The sequence below is a fragment of the Rhinoraja longicauda genome, chromosome 9, assembly GCF_053455715.1.
Source record: "Rhinoraja longicauda isolate Sanriku21f chromosome 9, sRhiLon1.1, whole genome shotgun sequence".
Classification (NCBI taxonomy): domain Eukaryota; kingdom Metazoa; phylum Chordata; class Chondrichthyes; order Rajiformes; family Arhynchobatidae; genus Rhinoraja; species Rhinoraja longicauda.
In genome coordinates, this window is record NC_135961.1 from 12,811,719 (window position 1) to 12,827,795 (window position 16,077).

At 41.3% G+C, this 16,077-nt stretch overlaps 1 protein-coding gene across 30 annotated transcripts in view; it reads right to left on the reverse strand.

Annotated features, from left to right (window-relative positions):
* nrxn1a (neurexin 1a) overlaps nt 1-16,077 on the reverse strand; it is a 1,341,442-nt gene that overhangs the window by 153,752 nt on the left and 1,171,613 nt on the right. For all 30 annotated transcript variants that reach the window (XM_078404791.1, XM_078404790.1, XM_078404793.1 and 27 more), the window contains one exon: nt 445-616. In XM_078404791.1, coding sequence (XP_078260917.1) covers nt 445-616 — 172 coding nt within the window. The remainder of the gene's footprint in view (nt 1-444; nt 617-16,077) is intronic.

The window sequence follows — 16,077 nt, forward strand, 5'->3', positions numbered from 1 at the left end:
AAATTAATCATTCATTTTATGGAACAGATTATCATGAAAGACTGAAGTATGTTTCCACTTTCTTTCCTCATAGCTTTTGTCAAAGCCTTCAATTATTTAAATGTTGATTTAATGACATTGACATTTACTATCATATCACTCTGCCATCTAATTCATTGAGCTTTGATTCATTAAAATAATACTGAAAACTATATTTTATTTTCCGTCATAAAAGGAATCATTTGCGCTTATTTCAGTCTTTTCCTGATGCCTTTCTTGCTCATCATCCGAGCAAACTTGTGAAGCTCAGATGTAGTAAGGCCGACATTTGGTTGATAAGAATCTGTTACTTATCACAAAGCTTGGCAACCTGTTTCTTCAATAAATGTTGTAAAAAAACCTTTCTAAGATACAAGGGTACATATTAAATACACATATACATTTGCATTGTTCTTGAACACATACCTGATGGGTAACGTTCAATGATCGGCCAGTTGTCCACTTGTAGTGTGGCATTACCACCGCTTCGTGTAAACCGAACTATATGGTATTTTCCATCATTTACAGTACCACTTGATTCTTCAATGGTGATGTCATCTGTTCCAACATTAAAAATAACCCGAATTTTTCCTTGTTCCTGTAAAGAAAAGAATAAGGATGATCATCCACATTGACACTTCATATAGTGTACAATTTTCCGTGGTTAAACAAAATAAGGGCATCTGAAATCTCAATAAAACAAATGTAAATTAGAAAAAGAACAATATTTATTATGATCTGCATTTAAAAAAGTCAATTATGCACGAACGCACACAACACTGATCCTTAACTTGGAGCAACAATGAAATGGTGAGATATCAGTATATATTGAGCTATTCAAGTTTAAATATACATATACATATATACACATATATATATATATATATATATATATATAGATATATACACACATACATATACATAAACACATATATTTATATATAGGAAGCATGCTGCACTGGATTGGTGATCAACTTCTTGCTGATTTAAAAAAATCAAAGAAATAAAATATCTATTTCGGCTCTTTTTGCATCTTCTCTAGCCATAAGCGAGGTCCCGGAGACTGGAGAGTAGTTAATGTTGTTCCTTTATTTAGGAAGGCAGATTGAGTGAATCAAGGGAATTATAGGCCAGTCATCCGTCCCTCCTCTGCCCAAGTTGTTGTACTCGTTTCACTGTCGTCCTGGTGAGTTTCATTGTCTCTGACTTGTTTTCACCAAGCCCACAGCTAACTATGGCCTGTTTCCTTTATCATCATTACTTTTTTGCATTTCTTTCATTCATTTGTTCCATGTCTCTCTATATCACCGTCTATATCTCTCGTTTCCCTTTCCCCTGACTCTCAGTCTGAAGAAGGGTCTTGATCTGAAGTGTCACCTATTCCTTTTCTCCAGGGATGCTGTCTGACCCGCTGAGTTACTCCAGCTTTTTGTGTCAATCTTCGGTTCAAAACTACTCGAATTAGATTCAAATTGTCAATTTAAAGACCTTGTATATTACAACATGAGTTATCTGGCTCTTTCTGTTCTTTTAAGAAGATATTAAATGGCTTTAATTTAATTAAAAGACCACTTAACAATATTGTGAATAACGTGATTTCAAATGACCTCAAACATTTATCATACTAAAATTCACCATCAAAAATTCAGAAGGTCAAACAACACCATGTACGGTGTTGAAATGGCATACACCAGCACTTTCTGAGGAAATACTTGGGGCAGATTGTTTAAAACTGCAGTAAATATCATGGAATGTTTTTCATTCGGACACATCATGGAATATAAAACAATTGTAAAAAAAAGGCTGATAATTAACGGCAAATAGTTAAGCCTCTGGCTCTTGACTATCAATGCTATTGCCATCTAGTGGCTTTCACACAAAGAGACACTCATCAAATAGCTGCTTATATAAGTCCGAAAGTGAGACCAAATAATTGAGCTCTAAATAAGTATACCATAGATTGAATGTTTTGGAGCTGGGGATAAACGACTCTTTATCAAATAGACTCATTTATTCCCAGCTCCTAAACAGGAGAGTCAAGCAAATTCAGTTCAAGAGGATAATTTGTTTACTGCATTGCATTCATAAAAGAATGGTTTTATAAAATCATAAATTTCATCATAGATTTATAAATCTAATTCTCTGGCCTTACACCTTGGCACATTTACGTTATTATTTTTAATCATACAGTACCCTTGTCGAGAATTTTAAGATTGTGTAACTTGTAATTTCCCATCCCAATCACACAATGATACCTTTACGGGACTCACTGAAATAAACTGTCATCCCTTACACAATATACATTTGTGTTTATGGCTGATTTGCCAACTAGGATGGATTAAGTCCAGGAACAAGTTAAAATACTTCCATGTAAACAGGAATGAAATTAATAAGACCCTAAATGTTTTAGTGTTCCTTGGTTTGTTTAATATGGGGTGTAGGGGGGGATCTTTTTTTCAATCTCTTACCTCGACGGAGATGCGATGTTTTTCTGTATCGTATCTCCGTCCCCACTGCGGCCTAACATCGTGGAGTTGGCGGCCTTTCCTGGAGACCGACCTGGCACTCCAAACTGCGGGAGTCTGCGGGACTTTAACATTATGGAGCTTGCGGTCCCTTTGCCGGGGATCGAAGCTCCAACCGCCGGGCCTGTGGACTTTGACATCGTGAAGCCCGCGGTCTCTGGTAAGAAGAGGCCGACTCGGGAGCTCCATGCCGCGGAGAGAGTTTCAACCGCCCCAACGTGGGAGTTTCGATCACCCCGACAGGGGCTTCAATCGTCAGCTGCGTGGGAGTTTGATCGCCCCGACTGTGGACGGTTTGACTGCCCCGACCGCGGGAGAACAAAGAGGAAAAGGATTGAACTTTATTGCCTTCCATCACTGTGAGGAATGTGAAATCCACTGTGGTGGATGTTTATGTTAACTTTTATGTGGCTGTGTGTCTTGTTGCTTTTCACTTAGTATGGCTGTATGGTGACTCGAATTTCACTGTACCTTAATTGGTACACATGACAGTAAACTGACCTTGAAACCTTGAAATCTTGAACTTACAAAATCTTCCAGTATGGTGAATGACCAACCATAGATGACCAACATCCTGACATTCTAAGGTGCTTGTCCCGCTTTCCCCAACATAACGAGTAGGAAGCAACAGAACTGAAAATTATGCTATGGTGATTCCAACAATCTCCTGCCAGTCTTATAATAGAAGACTGGATGATCCCTGCTGAGCTGTACTCAAAGAAGGGCTATTATTCAACGTGCTCAAACACAATTCTGTTCTTTGCATATGAACTAGGAGCTTGTGTAGGTCACTCTGCCTTATGAGCCTGCTCTGCTATTTCACAAGATCACGGCTGATTGAATTGCAATGGAAACCCTCAATTCCATCCACCTTCAATAACCTTTCACCCCATTGCTCATCAAGAATCTCTCCACCTCCACCTAAAATAAAATTAAAACATTTTACCTCCACTGCCTTTTGAGGAAAAGAGTTCCAAAGACTTAACATATTCCGAGGATAAAAAAAATATCTCATCTCTTTCTTACACATGCAAACATCTTAATTTTAAACAGTGACCTCAGTTCTAGTATCTCACAAGAGGAACTTTCATCCCTGCTGAATCATGCATAGTCTTTCCACTGACTGAATAGCAGGCAAAAAGAAAGCTTTTCACTGTACCTCAGTACACGTGACAATGAACTAAACTAAACTTGCGTGTTCCATGTGTACAAATGTCCGAAGAATATCAATCCCCTCTCTTATGTCGTTGGAATTTGTAATTCTTTACATGACCTCCAAAATTTTGTGCATTTTCCTGATATTTCATGGGGATAATAATTTTTATTTTTTTTATCAGATACGAGAAGTAATTCTGATTGTAATGGGATAGTGTACACAATGCTTCATGTAGTTAGATACTGTAGTAAAGTTGCATGCAGCATAATTCAAACCAATAAAGGGCTGAGGGGAAGATATCGATGAAGACCCTCAGACCAGCACTTTTCTAAATAGAAACGTCTTTTTTTCACAACATGAATAAACAAATCGAGCTTTAGATTATATATTAAGCATTCAGATAACACAACACTTCCTCCTTGAGAAAATGTCAGCCTAGTCAGTAAATAGTTATCCAATATTAACAGGCAAGAAATAAATGACGAGTTAATTTTAAGACATTAATTAGTTAAGTGCAAGAGCCAAAGATATAATAAGGTATATTACTTTGACAGCAAAATGTGATCCCAGCTGCAATTACAAGAAACCAAAATGTATTTTTTGATTTGTAGGAATGCAAACTATTATGAGTCTTTATGATTTTAATGAGTCTGACTGAGAAAATCTGAACCAGATTTTACAGTCAAAGGCAACGTAAGAGTCCATACTGATCTCATAGCAAACTGCCCACAATGATCAAGCAAACTCTAGATGGTCCTGTTGCAAAATCAATTGCATTCAGATGCCAACTATAGAGGATTTCTTGCACTCAGCACCGATTATGTCCCTAGGTACCCTTGGCACCCAATTACGTTGAAGAAATCTCATAGTCAGCAACCAAGTAAAAAGCTGGAACCCGGGACGACCAAACAAGATGATGCTGAAGGCGTTGATGGAAGACCCATATGTAGAGACAAAGGAGGAGCTTGCCAGCTGTATGGGGGACAGAGATGTGTGGTACGTCCGTCACTGTGCCCGTCGGAAACCAGCACCACTGCGTCGCTAATGTTTTCAGCGATTTTAATTTTAAATAAAAAATTTAAGTAAAAATTAAATTAAAAAATTAAAGTAAAAAGCACTCACTTTCAAAGAAAGTTTTACATAGAGCAAAATAAAGATTGCGTTGCATACGAGAAGAAGGTAGACGTTCAAATCTTACTGTAGTAGTATGAAATATATTTTCGAATTATTTTCTCCACATGTATAAAGTCAGATTTGGGGGTTCAAGAGATGTTAAGCAGAAATCATAGCTTAATGTGTCATTAAAGTACTTGTTCATCAAGGCACAAGTCGCCACATACGGCACTGATAAAGTTAGCATCTGTATTGAGAGAAATGATAACAGGGTACTTAGAAAATAATCATATTGGAGCAAGTCAAGCAGGATTTATAAAAAGGACATAATATTTCCTCAATATTTTAGAGAATACTTTGGAATTACCATGATAAATTATTGGAAAAGAGTGTATGTGGTGTATTTTGACTTTAAGAGGCGTTCGATAAGATGCCCGACCTGTAGTTTCGCAATTTTAGACCAGACTACACCTAGTGGACCCGTTGGGCCCAAACCTCTAGTGCATTGGTGCAGCACCCTCTCCTCCCCCCCTCCCCCCTCCCTTCTTGCCCCCTCCCTCCCTTCTTGCCCCCTCCCTCCCCCCCACCCTTCCCCTCCCCCCCATTCCTCTCCCCCCTACTCCATCCCCCTCAACCTCCCTTATCCTCCTTCCTCCCCCCCCTCCCTCCCCCCCTCCTTCCACCCCCTCCCTCCCTAGGAGATAGATTTAAACTTTAAAATGTGAATAACTTTTAAAATATAGCACCAATTTCAATGAAACTTCTTCCATTAGCACCAATGGGGCGACGATGAGTAAGGTGGGCCTAACATTGTCACCCTATCGTGTACCGTTTTGGCTGTAGTTCAGGAACAAACAAACAACCCAAGTGTACAACCCAAATGGTATGAATATTGCATTCACCAATTTTAAGTAACTAACCAACACCTGCCCCAGCCTTTTTAGTACTCCCCCACACTTCTCTGTGCCCCACCTGGATGTGCACCCATTTCTCTCACTGCCTCTGCCCCTCACTTTCCCCTTCCTCTGGATTCCCCTTCCACTTTCCCCTTCCTCTGGATTCACATTTTGCGCATCTCTCCTAGTTTCACCGCCTTTGGTCTTCTTCCCCTCTCTTGTTCACCCAAGTGTCAATCTAACCCCCCTCACCTGCATCCACCCATTAATTGTCTGACATTGGTCTGCCCCCACCTCTCTTACAGCTTTCTCCACCCTACTACAATCAGTCTAAAGAAGGGTCCCGAACCAAAACGTTGCCTGTTCATGTTCACTGGGTTGCTGCATGACCTACTGAGTTCCTCCAGAACTTTGTGTCTTTTCTGTAAACCAGCATCTTCTTGTTTTGAAACTAGTTATGTCTGACAGTAAGATCAGAAAGTGTTCATTTTTTATGATGCCACTTTACTCCAATTTAGATGTATTTATATGACTCCCCTCTGCGCTGCATGGGAAATCTAGCTACCAAGAATCGAGTGTCTTAGTTTTTGTAGAGAATGATAAAATAGGTATCTATGAAATAATTTATGTCCACAAGTGTTTGATGGTGGGAAATGTGGAAAACTGAATAAGCATTCCCAGAAAGGGGAAGGCGTGGGAGACCAGGGAAGGAAAGATGGTTAGGGCATGAAATTTGCCTCACTGGACGGTACAAAGACTGAGAAATCAGATAAGCAATTGAAATAATTACCCATTAAGTCCTGCTGAGGTTCATGCGAATGGATATTACGCCCCACCCTATGATAATTCTATGTGCAAAAGAGGTTCCCGGCAGATCTAACTGCAAAATACCTGAAAGACTTGCTTAAAAGATTAAAGTTTTAAGACACACCGATGCATAGATAATTATTAATTTCACCACCTAATGGGATTCTTATTATAATATCAGTTCATTGTATTACATAATTATGAAAAATAGATGTAAATTCATTCACGGTTACAGCATAGAAGCAGATTATCCATCCCAGCAAATCTCACCCACATTAGCATAAAGCTTTCAATTTCCTTTAATTCTTCAAGTAATTAATTTTTTTTCCCTTCATGTTCCACTACATGTCTACCATTAGACATCACCTTGCAACAGTTCAACGTTTTGAATACCTCTATCATCCCTTTAAACCTTATAAATCCCGATAATATTAAGATCATTTCTCAAGCATCCCTTTACCTCATCCCCTTTTCCCTCAAAGCAAGCTGGTGCAATGATGCTGTACCATTTCTGTTGTTTTATGCCCGATAATGAGATTCCAGAAACCGTATAATACGTCAACCATTACAAAAACAGATCTTGCTCACATTTCAAAATGCCTCCATAATTTTGTATCGTGTGTCTCTGGATACAAGAATGTTGTTTGCTTTTGATGACCTCATCTTGAACTGTCAGCCTTCGATGGCCTGAATAACAATTTTTTTCTGCCATGCAATATTTACTAAAATATTAACATTTTAGGCTTATTATTAAGTAAAGTGACCAACCAGTTATATCACTTGTACATGATGTTACGTTTTGAGGAATAGATGGCATGATGCTGTATCAGTTTTAGCATGAAGATTTAAAGGTACCTCCAGATGTATTGGTAGTGGTGCTCAGCAACCATCTGTTATTGTCCAGTACACAGGGTGATGTTTGTAAGCTTGTAGTAAGCTTATGTAATGTTGTTCCTGGCTATAGTGCAGGAGATTATTGGTTTTGGATTGTTCACTGCCCAATATGTTATAAACTTAAGAAAAGTGTTCTGCAATATTACTGCACAAACATATTTTTTTATTGAAAAGTCAATTCTGTCATTATAGATGTCAAGTAAATTAAAATAAACTCAACCAATGAGCATTTGAACTAAAATACAAATGACGTAACTAGACGCTTGGTAGCATTTTGCCAAAAGATTCCAAAAGGTAAACAAAAAATGATTTTGAATCATACGTCCTTTATAATATTAGTGTGATGCAACTAGAGATATAGATTCATCATGACATCATGACAAAAGGCACATTCAGCCCAATGTTCCATGCCGAGAAAGATGCCTCATTAATGCTTGTCCCACATACCTGCATTTAGCCCATCTTCTATATATTAAAACTCTCGTTTTTTCTCTTGTTCCTGAACTGCAGCCAAAACGGTACATGATAGCATGACAATTTTAGGCCCACCTTACTCACCTAGGTCCCGTGGTCCGATGAAAGAAGTTTCATTGAAATCGGGGTTATATCTTTAAAGTTATTCATATTTTAAAATTTAAAATACCGCTTTGCGCAGTTGGGGCTCCGTTGATCTGGTACTTACATAAGATGGAGGAGAGGGGGGAGGAGGGGGAAAGGAGGGGGGGAGGGAGCGAGGGAGGGAGCGAGGGAGGGAGCGAGGGAGGGGGGAGGGAGCGAGGAAGGGAGGGTGGGAGGGGGAGGGAGAGGGAGGGGGGCGAGGGGTGCGATGGAAAGAGGGAGAGGGGGGAGGGAGTTGGGGGGGAGATGGGAGGGGAGGGAGTTAGGGGGGAGATGGGAGGGGGGAGTGGGAGAGGGGAGGGAGGAGTGGGGGAGGGGAGGGGGAGTGGGGGAGGGGAGGGTGCTGCACCAATGCAGGAGTGGTTTGGGCCCAATGGGTCCACTCGGTCTAATATCCCTCTAAACCGTTGCTATCCATGTGCTTGACCAAATGTCTTTCAAATGTTGTTATTATACCTCTACCTCAACTACTTTCTCTGGCACCTCATGTTGCATACACATCTCCCTTTGTGTGAAAACTGCCCTGGGTTTCACATGAAATCTTTCCCCTTGCTCCTTAAACCTATGCCCTCTGAATCTTCATTCCCTTACTCTAGGTAAAAGGTCTGTGCATTCATTCACCTTATCTATTCCCCTCATGATCTTATATACCTCATTAAGAACACCCCCTCAGCCTGCTCAACCTCTCCCTATTGCTCAGGTCCTCGAATCCTGACAACATCCTTGTAAATCTTCTCTGCACTCTTTCCAGCTTAATAGCGCTTTCCCTATAGCAGGTGGCTAATACTGAACGCAGAAGTCCAAATGCGGCCTCACCAAATCTTGTACACTGTGATAGAACATTTCATCTTCTATCCTCAATACCCTGACTGATGGCTAATGTACCAGAAGCATTCTTGACCATCCTATCTCCCTGTGACACCACTTTCAGGGAACTATGTACCTGTACTCCTTGATCCCTCTGCTCAGCAACACTCCCCAGGGCTCTACCATTCACTGTGAAGGTCCAGTCTTAGGTTAACTTCCCAACATGCAAAACCTCATACTTATCTGCATTAAATTCCATGAGCCATTTCTCAGTCCACTTGCCCAGCTGATCAAGATCCTGCTGCAATTTTTCTCTATCGACTTAACCATCTACAATACCACCTTATCAGCTTTATCAAAGACCTTGCTGAAGACACAATCTTCCATGTACAAAATCATGCTGACTTTCCCTATCAGCCTGTCTATTCAAATGAATATATACCTTATCCCTCAGAATTATCTCCAGTAACTTGCCTACCACAGATGTTAGGCTCAATAGTCAATTGTTCCCAGGCTTTTTCTCACAGCCCTTCTTAAATAGATGCACAACTTTAGCCATCCTCCAGAATTCTGGCATCTCACCTGTGTTTAATGATGATTCATCTCAGTTAGGGTTCCTGCAATTTCTTCTCTAGGTTCCCACAGTATCTTGGGATATATCTGATCAGGTCCAGGAGATTTATCTAACTTTATATGCTTCAGATGTGTAGCCTCAACCTTCACAAGTGACCACAGTTAGATTTGGTTTAAGATAGTTATGGATAGGGACACCTGGGGTAAGGCCAACTTTCAGGGTATGAAAGAAGATCTCGCTCAAGTTGACTGGAGCAGGTTATTAGAGGGGAAAGGAACATCGGCCAAGTGGGATGTTTTTAAGTGTACTGAAGAAAGCTCAGGATGTATACATCCCCGTTCGAGTGAAGGGCAAAGCAGGCAAACGTAAGGAAGCTTGGCTGATGAGGGAAATTGAGACCTTAGTCAAAAACAAGAAGGATGTTTGTGACAGGTATAGGCAGCTGGGATCACGTGCATCTCTAGAGGAGTTTCGGGAACTAAGGAGTAAACTAAAAAAGGAAATCAGAAGGGAAAAAATGGGCCAGGAGATAGCTCTGGCGGGTAGCATTAAGGACAATCCCAAAAGATTTTATAAACACATAAGAGGGAAAAAGGTAACTAGAGAGAGAGTGGGACCTCTCAGGAATCAAAGCGGTCACCTCTGCGTGGAGCCACTTTACCGAGTAGAAAGACAGTAGGATGGAGGAAATTGGAGCAGTCACTGGAAGTGTCTTGAGAGCAGTCAGGGTTATTGTTGAAGTAGTAATGAAGGTACTGTCGTGTTTGAAGGTAGACAAACCTCCAGGGCCTGGTCAGATATCTCCGAGGACATTGTGGGAAACTAGAGAAGAAATTGCGGGAGCCCTGGTTGAAATTCACGAGTCGTGCTTAAATACAGGAGAGGTGCCGGAAGACTGGAGGGTGACAAATGTTGTACCTCTTTTCAAGAAGGGCTGCAGGGAAAATGCTGGGAACCATATGCCGGTGAGCTTAACATCTTTTGTTGGTAAGCTACTGGAGAGTGTTCCAAGGGATAGGAAATACAGGCATTTGGATGGGTAAGGGCTGATTAGGGATAGTCAGCAATGTTTTGTGCATGGGAGGTCGTGTCTCATAAATCTGATTGATTTTTTTTAAGGCGTGACCAAAAAGGTCGATGAGGGCAGAGCTGTAGATGTTGTGTACTTCAATAAGGCGTTTGACAAGGTTCCGCATGGTAGGCTGCTCTGGAAGGTTAGATCGCATGGGATTCAAGGAGTGGATAGCTGAATGGATAGCAAATTGGCTCCGTGGAAGGAAGCAGCGGGTAATGGTGGAAGGTTGCTTCTCAGACTGGATGCCTGAGACTAGTGGTGTGCCTCAGGGTTCGGTGCTGGGCCCGTAACTGTTTGTCATCTACATCAATGATTTGGATGAGAACATACAGGGCAAGATTAACAAGTTTGCTGATGACACAAAAGTTAGTGGTTTTGCAGATAGTGAAGATAGTTGTGAACGATTGCAGCAGGATCTGGATCGATTGGCCAGGTAGGCAGAGGAATGGTTGATAGAATTTACTACAGAGAAGTGTGAGGTGTTGCATTTTGGCTTGTCGAACAAAGGCAGGACCTACACAGTAAATGGTAGGCCCCTGGGTAGTGTTGTAGAGCAGAGGGATCTAGGAGTACAAGTGCATGGTTCCTTGAAGGTCAAGTCGCAGGTAGATCGGGTGGTCAAATAGGCTTTTGGCACGTTGGCCTTCATCAGTCAGAGTATTGAGTATAGAATTTGGGAGGTCATGCTGCAGTTGTATAAGCTGTTGGTGAGACTGCATTTAGAATATTGTGCTCAGTTCTGGGCACCATGTTATAGGAAAGATATTGTCAAGCTTGAAAGGGTTCAGAAAAGATTCAGGAGGATGTTGCCAGGACTAGAGGGTGTGAGGTACAGGGAGAGGTTGAGTAGGCTGGGACTCTATTCCATGAAGTGCAGGAGGATGAGGGAAGATCTTATAGAGATATACAAAAACATGAGAGGAACAGATGGGTAGATGCACAGTCTTTTCCCCAGAGTAGGGGAATCGAGGACCAGAGGACATAGGTTCAAGGTGAAGGGGAAAAGATTTAATAGGAATCCGAGGGGTAACCTTTTTCACACAAAGGGTGGTGGGTGTATGGAACAAGCTGCCAGAGGAGGTAGTTGAGGCTGGGACTATCCCATTGTTTAAGAAACAGCTAGACAGGTACATGGATAGGACAGGTTTGGAGGGATATGGACAAAGCACAGACAAAATGGACTAGTGTAACTGGGACATTGTTGGCCAGTGTGGGTGAGTTGTGGCAAAGAGTCTGTTTCCACACTGTATCACTCTATGACTCTGTACAGACTGTTCTCAATACATTTCCATTAACTGCCCCAAGTTCGCAATCTTCATGTCTTCGTCCAAGGTAAAAACAGAGGAGAAATACTCATGGAGGACCTTGCCCATCTTCATTTTATCTGCCAGAATTGTCTACTGCCCAGTTTCTGTCCTCCTGATTTCCTTCTTAAGTATGCTTCTCCCTCCCGTAATCTCCTCCAACGATACACTGGCTGCCAGTACCTGACCCATGCCGCCTTTCTTTTCCCTGACCAGAGCTACAATTTCTCTCATTATCCAGGGTTCTTTATTCCCACCAGCCTTGCCCTTCACTCTCACAGGAACATGCATGCCCTGAACTCTTGTCATCACACTTTTAAATGCTTCCCACTTTCCAGACATCCCTTTGCCAGTAAACAACATACTACAATCAATTTGAGTATGATCCCGCCCAATACCATCAAAGTTGACCTCAATTTTGGAATTTTAACTTGTGGGCCCGCCCTGTCTTTATCCATCACTATTTTAAAACGAACAGAACTGTAGTGGTTGGTCCCAAAAGATTAACTCACTGACTCTTCAGTCACTTTCCCTACCCAATTTTCTAAGATTGGATCAAGCCTTGTAGAGCTCTCTACAGATTGCCTGAGGAAACTTTCCTGAACACGTTTGACAAATTCTACCTGTTTATGCCCTTGGCACTATGATAGTCCCTGTCCATAATCCCCTCCATTAGTTTTGCAGCTGCCTGCAATCTCCCGCCATATTTTCTCATCTAATTCCCATTGACTATTTGGGAGCCCAGAGTACAATCCCAACAATGTGATAATTCCTTTTTTTTCCCCCTTGCTCCTCTATACAGCTTCACTGGACAAACCATCAGTGATATCATCTCGGAACACTGCCATGATGTTCTCCTTGATCAATAAAGCAACTCCCCTTCTCCTTTACCTTCTATCTCACCTGTAGCACCTGTACCATGGAACATTAAGCTGCCTATCCTGTTCCTCTCTAAGCCAGGTTTTCATAATGGCCACAACATACCAATCGCATGATCCTATCTATGCCCTGACCTCACCCGTCTGGCTCCTCCCATTAAAATAAATGCAATTTATTCCAAGAGGCCTTCCTCACTCTCTGCAATGCTCCTGGCTTTCCTGTCTACTGAACTTGTTTCTATATCTTTCATGATTAGGAACGGGGTACTGATTGTGAATGATCAGCCATGATCACATTGAATGGCGGTGCTGGCTCGAAGGGCCGAATGGCCTACTCCTGCACCTAATGTCTATTGTCAATAACAGCTTCTCACCTGCCTTAGACCTGCATTGGATCCTGTCCTTTTCTCAATCTAGTTTAACCCATCCTGAGTACCACTAGCAACTGCCTGCCAGGATATCAATTCCCCTCCAGTTCAGGTGGTATAGCATAGTACTTTATTTGCCGCATGTACCGAGGTACAGTGACATTGATTTTTGTATACAGTTCAGTACAAGTATCACAATACATAAGCACTTAGATACATATCCGCATCTCAGCTACAGTTCAAATGTTTAGAAGTAGTACACAAATACAGTATGTAATGTTGCCAGTTTGGCGCCATTTTCCAGTCCCAGTTGTTGTAAGTGCAGGGATTGGCAATCCGTCACTCTTGTACAGGTGTCCTCTGCCCTAGAAGGGATCCTAATGGTCCTAAAATCCGAATCCGTGCCCCCTGCACCAACTCATCAGCCATGTATTCACATGTCCTATCTTCCTGCTCCCACCCTCACTAGCATGTGGCATCGGGTGTAATCTGAAAATCACTACCCTGGAGGTTCTGCTTTTTAACCATTTTGTCTAACATCCTCTATTCACTCCATAGGATCTCATCCCTTTGTTTAGCTATGGCATTGTACCAACAAGCACACAACTAGGGACTGCTCACCCTCTCTCATGAGAACGTTGTGCAGCCACTCAGAGACATCCTGGACCCTGGTACCAGGAAGGCAACACGCCATCTGAGAGTCTCATCTGCTGCCACAGAATCTTTAGTCTGTCCCCTTAACTAACAAGTCTCCTACCATTAAGACTCTGCCTGTCATTATTGCTGCCATCATGCTTCAGTGCCACAGGCCAACACTGCTGCTGCTGCTCATCCCTGAGTTGCCAGTTCCCTCAACATTGCCCAAAAGTGTACACCTGTTTGAGGTGTGAGATGTTTTTTCAATGCAGTATCATCACACACAAATGCATCCATTACTAGATTAACCGAATAATATGATGCAGAAAAATGAAAAATCCGGAATTTATATTGCACAATCTGATCCTGCTTTTTTTTTTGTTTTCAGCCTCAACTCAGTTTATTTACTGAATCATTGCAATGAACTTTGACATCTATGGGATTTGATGGATGATGTATTTCACCTCCACATGAGGCAATTTGTTAAATCAATAGTCTATGAATTTCAGCTGACTTGACAAAATTAGCCAAGAACCATCCGAAAACACAACAGTTATTGAAGACATCATGTTGCAAAATGCACACCAACAGAATTTTGTGGTATCTGATTATCCACTCAGCATTGTTATTGCTATGTGAGAAATGTAGTTTGGCTTGAAATTTTGCAGTCCAGTCAGTATATCTTCGATATTCAATTCAAATTTCAGTCCCTTTTTTAAATGCAGGGTAAGTGAAAAATAAAATTCAAAAGATGCCAGAAATGATAGATTGATGGAGAAAAATAAAAAGTTGAGGAATTATCTGATTAATTTTGAGGATCATATTAATTATTCTATAAATATTTTTTCTTTTAATAATTACATTTCTACTTTGTTTATTGCAAAGTAGCTCAATACAAAGGAAAAAGTTGAACATTTGCTATTTCGCTATAATTTTATTCTCACATAATGCATCTTCCTCAATTCAAAAACGACTACCAAAATTTTCAAACTTACTAAAGCTGGTTAAATATTTTCATAATTTGCTCCTTAATAGATCAAAATTCACATGCACCACCTCCAACCTCATCTACTCCATTTGGTATTCCCAATGTGGCCTCATCTACATTGGTGGGACTAGATGGCTGACTTTAAGTGTACCTGCGCTCTGCCCATAACAACCATCCTGAGCTCCCAGTTCTGTGCCATTTGTGTCTTCAGCCTTTTCCACTGCTGTAATCAGGCCCAAAGAAAACTATAAGAGCAACACTTCATATTCCATCTGGGTAGAGTATAGACTGAATAGTCTGAATTTTCTAATTTCAGGTCACTCGTGTCTCCTGTGTTCCCCTCTCTTTTTCCTTCTGATCCACCCCAGTCCTCCCATTATTGTTTCCTTTCCCACATCTCCCACCCTAGCCACCTATTCCCCACTTTTGCTCCGCTGCTCATCCTGCTTCCATCTATCAACTACACACACACCCTTCCGGCAGATTGTCACCCCCATAGTTCAATCTACCCATCTCTCCCTCAATGGCTTTTTATTATAGCCTTCCTTACTCATCAAATTCCAACAGTTGTAGCCTTTGTTTCCCACTCATCACCCTCCAGCCTGCCTCCACTTTAATCCCCCACCCCCCAAACCTAGCTCCGTCCACACCCTTTTGGTGTAAACCTTCGTGGCCACTATTAACCACACTCATGGGGTATGGGGAGAAGGCAGGAACAGGGTACTGATTGAGAATGATCAGCCATGATCACATTGAATGGCGGTGCTGGCTCGAAGGGCCGAATGGCCTCCTCCTGCACCTATTGTCTATGTCATCACAGATTATCCTGAGTTGGACCTGTAGCACCATTTCTTTATTATTATTGGATTAATATGCCTAACACCGCAGCAGGACAAGGAAGATCTGAAGGACTCTTCCTTTAAAGATGACCTTCCACTACCTTCTTGGGGCAACAAGCATTATCAACATGATTAAAAAAGGGTAAAAAAAACCTTATTCTACCAGAAATTATTATGTGACTTATAAATGCCAATTGCAAGGAAATCTCTGTAATGCCCATCGAGCTATCTAGAGTTGTTCACAGAATTCAACCTTTTGATGTGCAAATCAAGTATCGGAAAAAAAATGAAACCAAGAGATGAGGTTTATCTACCATGTACCTTGAAAGTAAAACTCAGTAAAGTATACTTTTATCAGACTCTTCCACAAAGAACTCAGGCTTCACTAGTCCACTCCACATCACATATCTAACATGTTCATCCAGTATTGAAGAACTCCTCTAATTTTTTTTCCTCCCTAAAGACACATGCTCAGTTTTAAAATAGAAATTGGCCATTTGCTGCCTAATTATAGTTATCTTGTACTACAAATAAACATTGGCAATTATTCATTGACAAAACCTTCTGATCATACGCATTGC